Consider the following 13,756-nt stretch of genomic DNA (forward strand, 5'->3'; position numbering starts at 1 on the left):
ACGTGTCGAATTTCGCATTGATAAAGACAAAAGGTTGGCTATGTCGGTTTGGAAACCTCTGTAGTTGTATATAGGATCATTCCAAAGATTTATACCATTGTCATTTTCCACCACACCCTCTGTATATTTTTGGTCGTACTATGGGTGGACATCTAAGTCAAAACCAAGAGCTTGGCGAAGACGGTGATAAAGGGAATCATGCCCCTCAAACTACTGCATTTGTGCCAAAGCAGGACATCCATTGGCAAGGTGTTGTGCATAATCTAGTTCTAATGTACCCATAATCACACAAACTCTCACATTGACAATTACAGGTGGGAAGTCACTGGTCCTGAGGACCAAGCGTCTGTTTCACGTTTGGGGGTAGCTGACTTCACCCCAGCAAAGAGCTCTGCTGGGTGCACTTCTTCTCAACACACTGCACCTGGTGATACATATCCAGTCTCTCACTCCATACTCCCCAATGCTCATGGTCTAACATCATAGTTATATTGTTGATGGTCTAACATCAGAGTTATATTGTTGATGGTCTAACATCAGAGTTATATTGTTGATGGTATCTAACATCAGAGTTATATTGTTGATGGTCTAACATCAGAGTTATATTGTTGATGGTCTAACATCAGAGTTATATTGTTGATGTACATGCAAGAAATTACTCCTTTATGCATTACGCCTCATGTCCGAGGCGTTGTTCCAACGTTCTTCATTAACCTAATGATACGATCGACTGTAGGAGGGACATATTCCACAGAAACCCCCTACCAGTTGGAGTTGTACAGTTGGTCTCAGTCTCACATATACACATACATGCACTGAAACGTCAGATATCTGTTCCTTCCACGTTTAGTAAGCTCCTTGTTGATCAAAGAGTGTGGACATTGACAATTACAGGTGGGAAGTCACTGGTCCTGAGGACCAAGCGTCTGTTTCACGTTTGGGGGTAGCTGACTTCACCCCAGCAAAGAGCTCTGCTGGGTGCACTTCTTCTCAACACACTGCACCTGGTGATACATATCCAGTCTCTCACTCCATACTCCCCAATGCTCATGGTCTAACATCATAGTTATATTGTTGATGGTCTAACATCAGAGTTATATTGTTGATGGTCTAACATCAGAGTTATATTGTTGATGGTATCTAACATCAGAGTTATATTGTTGATGGTCTAACATCAGAGTTATATTGTTGATGGTCTAACATCAGAGTTATATTGTTGATGTACATGCAAGAAATTACTCCTTTATGCATTACGCCTCATGTCCGAGGCGTTGTTCCAACGTTCTTCATTAACCTAATGATACGATCGACTGTAGGAGGGACATATTCCACAGAAACCCCCTACCAGTTGGAGTTGTACAGTTGGTCTCAGTCTCACATATACACATACATGCACTGAAACGTCAGATATCTGTTCCTTCCACGTTTAGTAAGCTCCTTGTTGATCAAAGAGTGTGGACTGTTACCGACGTATGAGGTCTGTAAGCCCACGATACCATGGTACCATCGGCAGGAATATCAAAGCGAAGAACAGAATACATATCTCCGAATATTAGCTCTAGAAATGTCCAAGATATGCCGACAGACCTGTTCTGACACACATATTATGGAGTTTGTCTGCTGGCGGTGGCAGATGCTCCCTGTCACTGCCCATTTCAGCTGATGCTAGGTAATGCCTGCTCGCTGACATTGAGACAAGTTAACCAGAACTAAAGCAAAACATTAATCTCAACAAATTGCTTCGGTATGCTGTTTGTATGGAAGTTCACTCTTTGACCTAAAATAAGCTATACACATTAAACACACGAAAACACCGTGATGCAGATTATTCATTTAATTACAATAAGGTCCATGGGTTGGTACATGGATGATAATACTGACACATCACTTGGTAGGTTTACTGAAGATAAACAACATCATTTCAAGCCAATCGCAGTTCGTTTCACAAACAGTTTCAGGTTTATGGACTTTGTGAACATCTCACCAGTTCACCAGTTTGGGCGTCCCATCAATTCCGAAAGATATTCGTTGTGTGGTCTGTAAAAGGTGTCCAGAAGGTCACGTGTCTTGCTCAGCATGTCACCTACGTCCTGGCCGTAACGTCTTTGATAAGCAACCTTCTCATCAACGATGTTCTTCAATTCTGTTTCCGATAACGTCCCTGTAACGAACAAACTTATATAGTGTGTGTGAAAGCCTAGTTTCATCCTCACGTGGTAGTGATTCATAAACAGATGGTCAGGATATTCTCGGAGTCGTACAATGGGCCAGCAGAGATTTACAGTGATCTTGGAAATAGTATTTGCCGTTTTGTTTAACTAAGTTCAACAACAACAATTAAAGTGAGTGAGTTTAGTATTAAGCTGCTTTTAGCAATATTCCAGCGGGGCAAACCAGAAATGATTTTCACACATCGTACCCATGTGGGAATCGAACACGGGTCTTCGGCGCGACGAGGGAAGCTTTAACCACTAGGCTACCTCACCGCCCCTTCCTGTTAAACTTAATTGTTCCTCTACATGAAAAAATTAAAACGGTCTTGTATACTCACTTAATTTAAGGAATTTGAAAACTCCTGCCAGATGGTTAGAAACATCCATGGAATATTCCTCGAAGTTGAGGACGTAGAGCTGCTCTCTCGGAAACACTTTCAACCAGTCAGACAGAAACACGTGGTAGATACCTCGCTGGAGATCAATCTGAGGAATAATCAGTCTGTTTCTTACATTTGTCAAATGTTGATAATGAAAGGGTCAGTGAGTGAGCAGGTATATATTGTAAATTTACCTATATTGTAGCACTACCGATGTCAGATTATATCGACGTCCCCCAAATGCATGTGTTGTTTGAGGTGAACAATTGACTAGCCTCTGCATGTGCCACCACTGTTCAATAGAGATTCGTTTTGTGTAACACATGCTCTTGACATCATACAAACTATACAATCTTGTTATATGAAGGAGGTAAGCATATTCCAGTCCACACGACACATGACGATCCTGGTTATAACTGATCTTCAGCAACCCATGCTTGTCGTAAGAGGCAACTAACGGGATCGGGTGGACAGACTCGCTGACTTGGTTGACACATGTCATCGTATCCCAATTGCGTAGATCGATGCTCATGCTGTCGATTATCTGGTCCAGGCTCGATTATTTACAGACCGCCGCCAGACAGTGCAGCGTAAAACAATATCAAAAGGGTAATTGGAAAATCGAGATGATATGATCACCTCTGTTGTGGTGAGATGTAATGGGTTGTGATGGTGGGTGTGGTGATAGTGGTCGAGGCATGCACCAGTGACAGCAGCACCAAGGGCACTAGGTTCCTGGTGCACTGTACTGTAGAAGAATCGCTCAACTCGAGCACCTGCTTATTCTGGGTAATTAGAAGGGGAGATCCTATATCAATATTGAGGGGCGCCGTGGGCGAGCTGGCGCCAGGCTAGTGATCCAGCGAGCATGAGGTGCCGGGATCGAGCCCACCTGTGACCGGGTGTAAAAACCTTGGAGTCAACTTTATGTGCAGACTCTTTCAGTGATGTCACAACCCCTAGTGTAAAAGTACACAACCCTGTGCACTTAAATGAACCCACGAATCCGTTGGTATATGACCAGATGGTGGCCACATGAATACGTGCAAACATCTATTTGCGGGTACAGCAACGTGCAGTAAACTTGGACAAAGTACTGTGACTATGTGTCATAGTCCATCCAGCTGTGAATGGGTACCTCGTAAGGATGGGAAAGCCCCAATAACTCGATGCGCCTTCTGGCAGCAAGAGTTGTATACCGGTAATCCCCAGGGAGCTGAGATTGATAATAAGATGTGCCGTTGAGATTGACATCCAATGATCGAGGGGAAAAATACCAGCGCCTTGAGCATGCACTATTGCGTGGATATTTGCGCTATATAAATATCCAATAATAATAATAACATCCCATTTTACGACATCACGACACAGCTCTGCATTAAGGGCAGCGGGGTAACCTATAGTGATTAAAGTGTCCGCTCGTCACGCTGAAGCCCCGGGTTCGATTCCCCGGGTTCGTCGTGATATTGATGTCACAGCCTTGGAATATTGCCAAAAAACGGCGTAAACAACACTCTTTCATTCACTTTATGAGGAGTATCCAGGGGACATTCAACAAATTGCAGATGCCAGAGGTGGGACTGTCTCTCTCAAGAGCCGACAGGTAACCAAGAGTGTCGGATCGTCCTACCCAATACTTGTTCCCAACAATGGGCTGAATAGGTTAATAGCGACTACATCCTTCAAACACCCAGAAGAAATCCGCTCTTTAAGCAGAGTATAGTTGCTAATGGTATTTGGTTACAGGATCAATGCGATCCGTCACACCAACCTCGTGAGTCTTAGAGTAGGAGTTTGTGTAGTTGTAGCAGCAGCCTCGGAGGGATTGTGACGTCAGACAATCTTCAAATCTATTTATCTCTCTTACAACTAGGTCGTGAAAATCTTCTTTCGACACCTTTCTCTTTGTAAAGCCAGCCTTGTGGAAATAGTAGGAGTATAGTCTACAAAGAAAGGAATGCACGTTGATGTGAATCCATGTACACCCCATACTATTTTGTGCAGTTATATCAATACACGAACCTTACAAGAATACATGTACCGTTAAATACTATGTACATTTTACTACATAGTTTGTGTGATAATACTGACACTAATACAAAACCCTAACCATTACAGTTCAACCTAAACTGTTCCACATACCTCTAATCAGCTGACATAGATTTTTGTTTAAGAAACATACATATTATATATTCTTTCCAAAAAAGGAAACGCATAGGCATTTTTATTTTAAAAAATCTATTAATTACCTATAGTGTTCAACCAATTAAAACATTTGTAACAACAGTGTTGATAACATGATTTTACACAAATATACAAGTAAACAATAGACTTGACCTGAAAATGCTGATTTTGATGAGGTTTTTATACAATGATTAAAAAGGCATCGCCACAACGCAACAGAAATCACCTTCCAGTTGAAATTGTGCAGCAAAGAGCATGCACTGTCTGGCTATAAATACCCAGATTACTTTCTGAAATAGGGATTCGTTTTGAAGGAGTTTCAAGGTCAAATCACTATGCCACGTATTGACGCTGCGACACGGAACATCGCCATTGTAAGAATGCACGCTGGAGATTATTGATCTTCTGTTGCCAGGCGTCTGAATGTTAGTCTGAGCACGATATCGAGGATTGCAGCTCATTACAACCAAACAGGTATAACAAATGACCGTCCCAACCTCGAGTCACTACTGCCGCCCAAGATCGGTACATCCGGGTTCTACATTTGCGTGATCGTACTGCCACGGATGAGAGCATTGCAGCCAGGGTGCCTGGACTTCGGTACGGTACGGAACAGGTTGAGAGAGATTGGACTGAGAGCCAGGAGACCCGACGTCGTTACCGTCGCCATCGCGCTCAACGTCTCCGTTAACTAAAATTATCCACTTGGTTGTATAGACATTTCCTAAACTGCTGTAAAAAGTTATGCACTAAACTCCATTTGTGGACGAGTTATACATGTTTGAAAATGCAACATTTTCGCAACAGATTTCTGGGTTTTGCGTTTCTTTTTTTGAATAATATATATAAAAATATTTAAAAAATACAACAGCAGAAAATAAAAATAAAATAAAAATGAATACTTTCATCATAAACAGGTGCCCGAATTTCTATTCTACCAACCTTTTTGTAGGGTTCCTGAGAGACAGTATCAGTTTTGCGCGAGGGTTCAGATGATGAATGAGATCGGGATTTGTCACACACGGCTCTTTGCATCCCTCGTTGCCAGGCAACATGTCCCAGAATTCGTTAAATGAGAAATAGGCTGGGGTGGCATCACCTGTAAAATTAAACAAAAAATAGACACACGATAGACAGTATATGAACAATGCACGTGTTTTGCAAATTCCGCTTTCGTATCTTTTTGTTACGGTTTTTCATGAAGACATGCCATCTACTTAACATTGTGTGAGAGTAACAGGATATTACCTAGAATATATGGGCTGACAGTGCCCTCTCGATGATTCATCTGTATGAAAGTGGCACTCCTCTGCAGCAAATTTAGGTATGTATCTATGGACGAACAGGATTTGCCTGAAAAGAAAAGTTGGATTGGCAGATATATCAATGAAGAAGTCACTCTGAAGACTAACAAAGAGCACTGACATCATTTAGACAAATCTCAAGCCTAAGTTGTTACAGCCATTTGCCAATGCTGGTAGAAAAATGGCAATCACGTGTTTATCAATCTCTTGTACATGGATCTACAAAGAGGAGATTTCAATAATGTCAACTTTCATATTTTGTGGCACAAGACGTACTCATGTTATTTGTTAATATGGTGTCGTTCATGCGATGACATCGGGGCGGTGGGGTTGCCTAGTGGTTTGAGCGTTCGCTATTATTGTGATAGTATCATTTATCATGTCACACCGGCATTCCTCATGCATGCAATCAATGTACTAACATGGTAGAATATACCATACAAAGTCAATAATACAATACAAGAAACACCCACATTACACGCTTCGATAAGACCTCAGACGTAGCGTGACCAAATAAGGAGAAGGATATTTATCTTGTGAAATATGAAGGAAATGCAGTCTGAATAAAATATGACCCATGGAAATCCGGGTTATAATTGTTTCCAAGCAACATGTGCTCGTCGTAAGAGGCGACTAACGGGATCGGCTCGTTGCCCATGATGTCAGTCACTGGATTGTCTGGTCCAGGCTCGATTATTTAAATCGAAATTGCTGTGAAATTGTTGAGTGCAAACAGACGAACGAACAAACAAACAAACAAACATCAAAGATTCCTTTCAGTATGCAGAGTAAATACATCCAGTTACACACACCTAACTGTAGCCGACGTATCCACTGCGTCTCCTTCAGGGCATGAGGAGCTACATCAGGGTGACGGTTGATTCTAGCGAACAGATCAGATGTTCCACACTTGCACTGGCCGATGATGAAGAAGTATGGCAGACAACGTAGCACTTTTGCTTCCCCCGTCAACTTCCGGTTGTTGGCGAACCAGGCTAGCACTTCTCTGCTGTATTTCATGCTCCTCGGACAGTTGTCTTGTGGTAGTTCTTGCACCCACCAACACGGGCTTGTGAACTCAGGGAGAGTCTTACGTTGAGGCTAAAGATAATATAGAGACAGAGAGTCTTACGTTGAGGCTAAAGATAATATAGAAACCTACAGCACCCACCAACACGGGCTTGTGAACTCAGGGAGAGTCTTACGTTGAGGCTAAAGATAATATAGAGACCTACAGCACCCACCAACACGGGCTTGTGAACTCAGGGAGAGTCTTACGCTGAGGCTAAAGATAGTATACAGACAGAGAGTATTACGCTAAGGCTAAAGATAATATAGAGACACAGAGTCTTACGCTGAGGCTAAAGATAATATAGAGACAGAGAGTCTTACGCTGAGGCTAAAGATAATATAGAAACCTACAGCACCCACCAACACGGGCTTGTGAACTCAGGGAGAGTCTTACGCTGAGGCTAAAGATAGTATACAGACAGAGAGTATTACGCTAAGGCTAAAGATAATATAGAGACAGAGAGTCTTACGCTGAGGCTAAAGATAATATAGAGACAGAGAGTCTTACGCTGAGGCTAAAGATAACAGAAATACCTACTGCACCCACCGACAAAGGCTTGTAAACTCAGGGAGAGTCTTACTTTGAGACTACGGATAATATAGAGGAATAGTGCACCCACCCATAAGGGCTTGTAAACTCAGGGAGAGTCTTACGTTGAGGCTACGGATAATATGAAGACATGTTGCACCCACCGACAAGGGCTTGTAAACTCAGGGAGAGTCTTACGTTGAGACTACGGATAATATGGAGACATGTTGCACCCACCCACAAGGGCTTGTAAACTCAGGGAGAGTCTTACGTTGAGGCGACGGATAATATAGAGGAATGTTGCACCCACCGACAAGGGCTTGTGAACTCAGGGAGAGTCTTACGTTGAGGCGACGGATAATATAGAGGAATGTTGCACCCACCGACAAGGGCTTGTGAACTCAGGGAGAGTCTTACGTTGAGACTACGGATAATATGGAGACATGTTGCACCCACCGACAAGGGCTTGTAAACTCAGGGAGAGTCTTACGTTGAGACTACTGATAATATGGTGACATGTTGCACCCACCGACAAGGGCTTGTAAACTCAGGGAGAGTCTTACGTTGAGACTACGGATAATATGGAGACATGTTGCACCCACCGACAAGGGCTTGTAAACTCAGGGAGAGTCTTACGTTGAGACTACGGATAATATGGAGACATGTTGCACCCACCGACAAGGGCTTGTAAACTCAGGGAGAGTCTTACGTTGAGGCTACAGATAATATGGAGACATGTTGAACTACCAACACGCACCAATAGACGTATAAATACGTCACTGATCGTGTACTGATGCGTACAACAGTGACAAAGGTACGTATTGGCAAGTCAGCACAGATCCAGCTGTATATTGACACATCACATATCAAGCCACTTACAGAAATTGCTATATTGACAAAGGTATATATTTAAAAATTGAGATCATATCAGCTATTTCAAAACGCACATGATTAAAACATTCAACACGCATGTCATACGGTATCGACCAATGAAAATCAATACTAAAATCAAGTTTGTCCTGACCTGTCAGTGTTTCTTATCTGCGCATGACAGGAAGACGGATGTGATTTACGAGAATAATGTAAAACTACCTATCACCTGTTTCAAGCTCTGCCCAAGACTAAATTAGGGTTGTGTTCAGATGCAACTGCTGGTATGAACAACATTCGATCAGAAATGGATCCATATTAGCAGTGAATGTCTTTGAGCGAAACTTGTGGAAGTGAAAGTAGCCCTTTCTGGTTTCTTAAATTACGTTCTGAAACCAAAACGCTGGGTGTAAAAAATTAAACTTGAGCTAAGTCATGACTGTTATAAACATCTGATCATTATGGGCACTGCAAGTCAGTTATATGTAAACCGTCAACGTCAACCGTCAACGACAAAACACCATCTGTAATTACCGATGAACTGGTCCCACCGCTTTGAAAGTCTATCAGGTGATTCACCATTGTGATGTCAGCAACAACACTGTCAGGACAACACGCTAGGTATATTATCGTTCAAGGGAACAGCTATACCGTCTATACGCCACCATGAACGTTACCGATAGAAAATAAGGCTATACTGGTTTACTGTCTACAAGTGTAATAGTAACACCTACACTTCGCATTGCGCATACGACATGCACTGTCAGTTTAAGATTAGACCGACCGGATCAGCTCACCTTGTTAGTGAAGGGAAGATAATTAAAAAACATCACCCACTACAAATCATGAAAGTAACCTATTTTCTCATCAACATCGAGCTGAATATAAAAAAGATTCCATTTGGTATAGAGGGCAAAATAGGTGTGAAAATCATATTGAATGGCCCACTGGAAATCAGTGATGGCACAATTACTTACCAACATCATGAGATCGATGTCACGCCGCCATGTCATGTTGTGCGACGCGTCTCGCAGAAACTCGACCTTATCATCAAATATTGTATTTCTCCCTTTTAGTGTGAATGTGGAATCATGTTGAGTTCTTTGTAAGTCTCGGTGTGCATCCTCCCTCCAAAGTAAGTGTACACGCTGGTACATTAGGAAAAAACATACAGCAGCGATGCTCCATTTTACCAGATTCCTGAGTCTCCTCATTGCGAAACACCCGGCTGTAAAGAAGAGCAACATGTGCGTTATAACATGTGTCTGATATTGACAGATCAATGGCTGAAGCTATACTAGATTCTTCTAGCGGATACAGCACGAAGGCTGTATGAACATGCCAGTATTATCTATACATTTAAAAATTAATTAAGCAACTTTACTGAACTGGTACATAAATAGTATCAAAGATTCCCATTCCATATGAATTATGTAGTAAAAAGGACGGTTTGAGGAGTAACATTGACAAGATTATCATGACATAAATAGGTTTGTTTGAAGATGTACAGATTTGAAAAAAATGACGTCATTTCATGCAAAAACAGAACGAATTTCACTCTTCTTGCAGACTTAACGGTCAGTACCATGCACACATCTTGTTCACTTAATTGAAGAATAATGATTTCAAGTCCAAATACTGACTTTCCTTCAGTGTGTTATGTTACCTCCATGCAAACGAACAAGTGATTCAAGATGCCTCCTCATTCCTTTGATCAATTTCCGGATTTGATCCGAGAAACCCTGTTCCATTCCTAATGTAACCCAGCAGTCAATTCATTGAGAGTCTAGACGGATGGGTGTGTCTGTCGAACACGGCGGCCTAAAATGTCCGACAGATGCTCAGTGGGATTTGGATCTGGACTCGTGGCTGGAGAGCGAATGGTCTGAACATCATTCTTTTGCACGACCTATAGTCCGTTTGGCTCAAAAGCGGACCGATGAATTGCAATCTAACTCGAAAACTAATAAACATATAATACTCAATGAAACACTGATCATAATCAAAACATCACACCAACTCTGTGATTTATTTGCAGAATATATGTACTAAAATTAAAAAAGTTGTTTAACAAACTATCATTAAAATTTTGACACAGTTCACTATTTGTTACGAGGGAGGAGTGCAGAGAAAGGGACAGCCAGGTGTTAGAGAAGCACATGCACAAGTGCCGACAAAGCTATTGATTCATTAATCTGTGCTGTGCCGTCTCCCTTTCTCTGCACTCCTCCCTTAAACAAATAGTGATCTGTGTCAATATTTTAATGACAGTTAATGACAATTCCTACAAGTGGTATTAATTTACGACATTGTTATTTACATAGGAAAGTACACACCGATATCAGAACATTGAGACTATTGTCAATATTTGACACTGTTATTTACATAGGAAAGTACACACCAATATCAGAAGAATTTTAGAAATACTTTTACCACCTGACAATGTTCTTAATTCCTACATGTGGTATTAATTGACGACACTGTTATTTACATAGTAAAGCACACACCGATATCAGAACATTGAGACTGTTGTCAATATTTGACACTGTTATTTACATAGGAAAGTACACACCAATATCAGAAGAATTTTAGAAATACTTTTACCACCTGACAATGTTCTTGATTCCTACATGTGGTATTAAATTACGACACTGTTATTTACATAGTAAAGTACACACCGATATCAGAAGAATTTTAGAAATACTTTTACCACCTGACAATGTTCTTGATTCCTACATGTGGTATTAAATTACGACACTGTTATTTACATAGTAAAGTACACACCGATATCAGAAGAATTTTAGAAATACTTTTACCACCTGACAATGTTCTTGATTCCTACATGTGGTATTTCTCATTCAATATATGTAACACAACACGTTAAAAGAGATGTTTCTTTTTCGGGCAGTTGTTGAAGCAAAACTCCATCTTTACTTTTTACGCCTGTAACTACTTGTGTCCAGAACAAAAAAGATCAAATATATGGATAATCATACAAGGTAATTAGTCCATATCGTTGATCTGGCGGAATACAATCATCTGTAAGCATGGCAAACCTATTATTGTCCAGGTCACTATGTTATAAATGTCATAAATAGCACTGTTACAATGTAGAAACCTATAACAACACCTACCCTCATTGGACAGCGCTACAGTGGCCGTTAACTGATTTGTACGCAGCCGTCGAGGACTGGTAGCATTTACCATACTTGTACAAGTGCGCGACATGGCAGGCGTGGTATATTGGATATTGATTGACCATGGTAATATACAGGGACGAAGGAGTCAGACTGTGCTGGTGGGCAGAACAAAATGAAATATTGACGAAACGATCGTTATCGTCTTTATAGCAAACAATACTTTTCAACAGTTCAATTTTTAACTATCAAACGACTTTAAAATGATCGATGAATGTGAGCAGAATAGATAATATGGCTAGGCGGGTCAGACTCAAATACTTAAAGATCCTGCCAACACCAGTAATGTGGAGCGGGTTTCAAAATCATCGGATCGATTTAGCCCCGTCATCTACCCCGGGACCGGATCGAGTCAGCCTCAGCAGCTCCCTGGGATCGGGTTGAGTTAGCCCTGTCAGCCACTCCGGGCCCGAATAGAGTAAGCCCCTCATCTTCCACGGGACCGGATCGGGTCAGCCTAGTCATCTACCCCGGGACAGGATCGAGTCAGCCTCGTCAGCCACCCGGGACCGGATCGAGTCAGCCTCGTTATCCTCCACGGGACCGGATCGAGTCAGCCTCGTCAGCTCCCCGGGCCCAGATCGAGTCAGCCTCCTCGGGACTGGACGAGTCAGCCTCCCCGGGCCCGGATCGAGTCAGCCTCGTCAGCTCCCCGGGCCCGGATCGAGTCAGCCCCGTCATCCTCCTCGGGACTGGACGAGTCAGCCTCCCCGGGCCCGGATCGAGTCAGCCCCGTCATCCTCCACGGGACCGGATCGGGTCAGCCTAGTCATCTACCCCGGGACAGGATCGAGTCAGCCTCGTCAGCCACCCGGGACCGGATCGAGTCAGCCTCGTTATCCTCCACGGGACCGGATCGAGTCAGCCTCGTCAGCTCCCCGGGCCCAGATCGAGTCAGCCTCCTCGGGACTGGACGAGTCAGCCTCCCCGGGCCCGGATCGAGTCAGCCTCGTCAGCTCCCTGGGCCCGGATCGAGTCAGCCCCGTCATCCTCCACGGGACCGGATCGAGTCAGCCTCCTCGGGACTGGACGAGTCAGCCTCCCCGGGCCCGGATCGAGTCAGCCTCGTCAGCTCCCCGGGCCCGGAACGAGTCAGCCTCGTCAGTCCCCCGGGACCGGAACGAGTCAGCCCCGTCATCCTCCACGGGACCGGATCGAGTCAGCCTCGTCAGCTCCCCGGGCCCGGATCGAGTCAGCCTCGTCAGCCCCCCGGGACCGGAACGAGTCAGCCCCGTCATCCTCCACGGGACCGGAACGAGTCAGCCCCGTCATCCTCCACGGGACCGGAACGAGTCAGCCCCATCATCCTCCACGGGACCGGATCGAGTCAGCCTCGTCAGCTACACGGGACCGGATCCAGTCAGCCTCGTCAGCCCCCCGGGACCGGAACGAGTCAGCCTCCTCGGGACCGGATCGGATGAAGTCAGCCTCGCCAGTGAGTGAGTGAGTGAGTTAATATTTTACGTCACATCGGCAATATCTCAGCCATATCGTGACGAGAACATATTTCACATTGAAATGGAATATATGTATATGATAAAAACCTGTCTACGAAGGACAGTAAAACAACTAAAACTAGTGTGGAAAGTTAAAACTAATAGCACTATAAGGACAATACAATATAAAAAATGGCTATAGATCGCCAACAACTGAAGGTAGATCACCAAATTAGGGACCATGGGGACTTACATTAATTTTGCTACCTGCATGGACCCTAGCTGGATTTATATCATCCCTTCAGCCGCTGGCGATTGAAGCCAAATTTAGCCAAAATTAAAATGGCAAGAATACTACATTTAAAACAGCTGGTACATTTAAATTTCCTTTGAATGTTTCGGGACTTACGTACCCTCTCAGGAGGACAATAATTTTACGCTACTTCAACCCCCTTTGATCAGCCTCGCCAGCCTCCCCGGGACTGGATCGAGTCAGCCTCGCCCTCCACCCCGGGATCGGACCGGATCGAGTCAGCCTCGTCACCCTCGTCAGCCTCAACGAGACCGGATGA

The 13,756-nt window shown here is 43.5% G+C and overlaps 1 protein-coding gene and 1 long non-coding RNA gene across 2 annotated transcripts; both read left to right on the forward strand.

Annotated features, from left to right (window-relative positions):
• Positions 1-214: 214 nt before the first annotated feature.
• On the forward strand, positions 215-1,080 carry LOC124292430. Its single transcript, XR_006902449.1, has 2 exons — positions 215-314; positions 895-1,080. It is a non-coding gene; the product is annotated as an uncharacterized LOC124292430 (long non-coding RNA).
• A 10,697-nt stretch (positions 1,081-11,777) lies between these two features.
• LOC124292422 (uncharacterized protein DKFZp434B061-like) lies at positions 11,778-13,756 on the forward strand. The gene is made up of 3 exons (XM_046729502.1): positions 11,778-11,849; positions 12,166-13,183; positions 13,647-13,756. Exons 1-3 carry the CDS (start codon positions 11,778-11,780, stop codon positions 13,754-13,756), a joined length of 1,200 nt encoding a protein of 399 aa, XP_046585458.1.

Source organism: Haliotis rubra, unplaced genomic scaffold, assembly GCF_003918875.1.
Source record: "Haliotis rubra isolate DU_JTF1 unplaced genomic scaffold, ASM391887v1 Scf517, whole genome shotgun sequence".
In the NCBI taxonomy this organism is placed as follows: Eukaryota; Metazoa; Mollusca; class Gastropoda; order Lepetellida; family Haliotidae; genus Haliotis; species Haliotis rubra.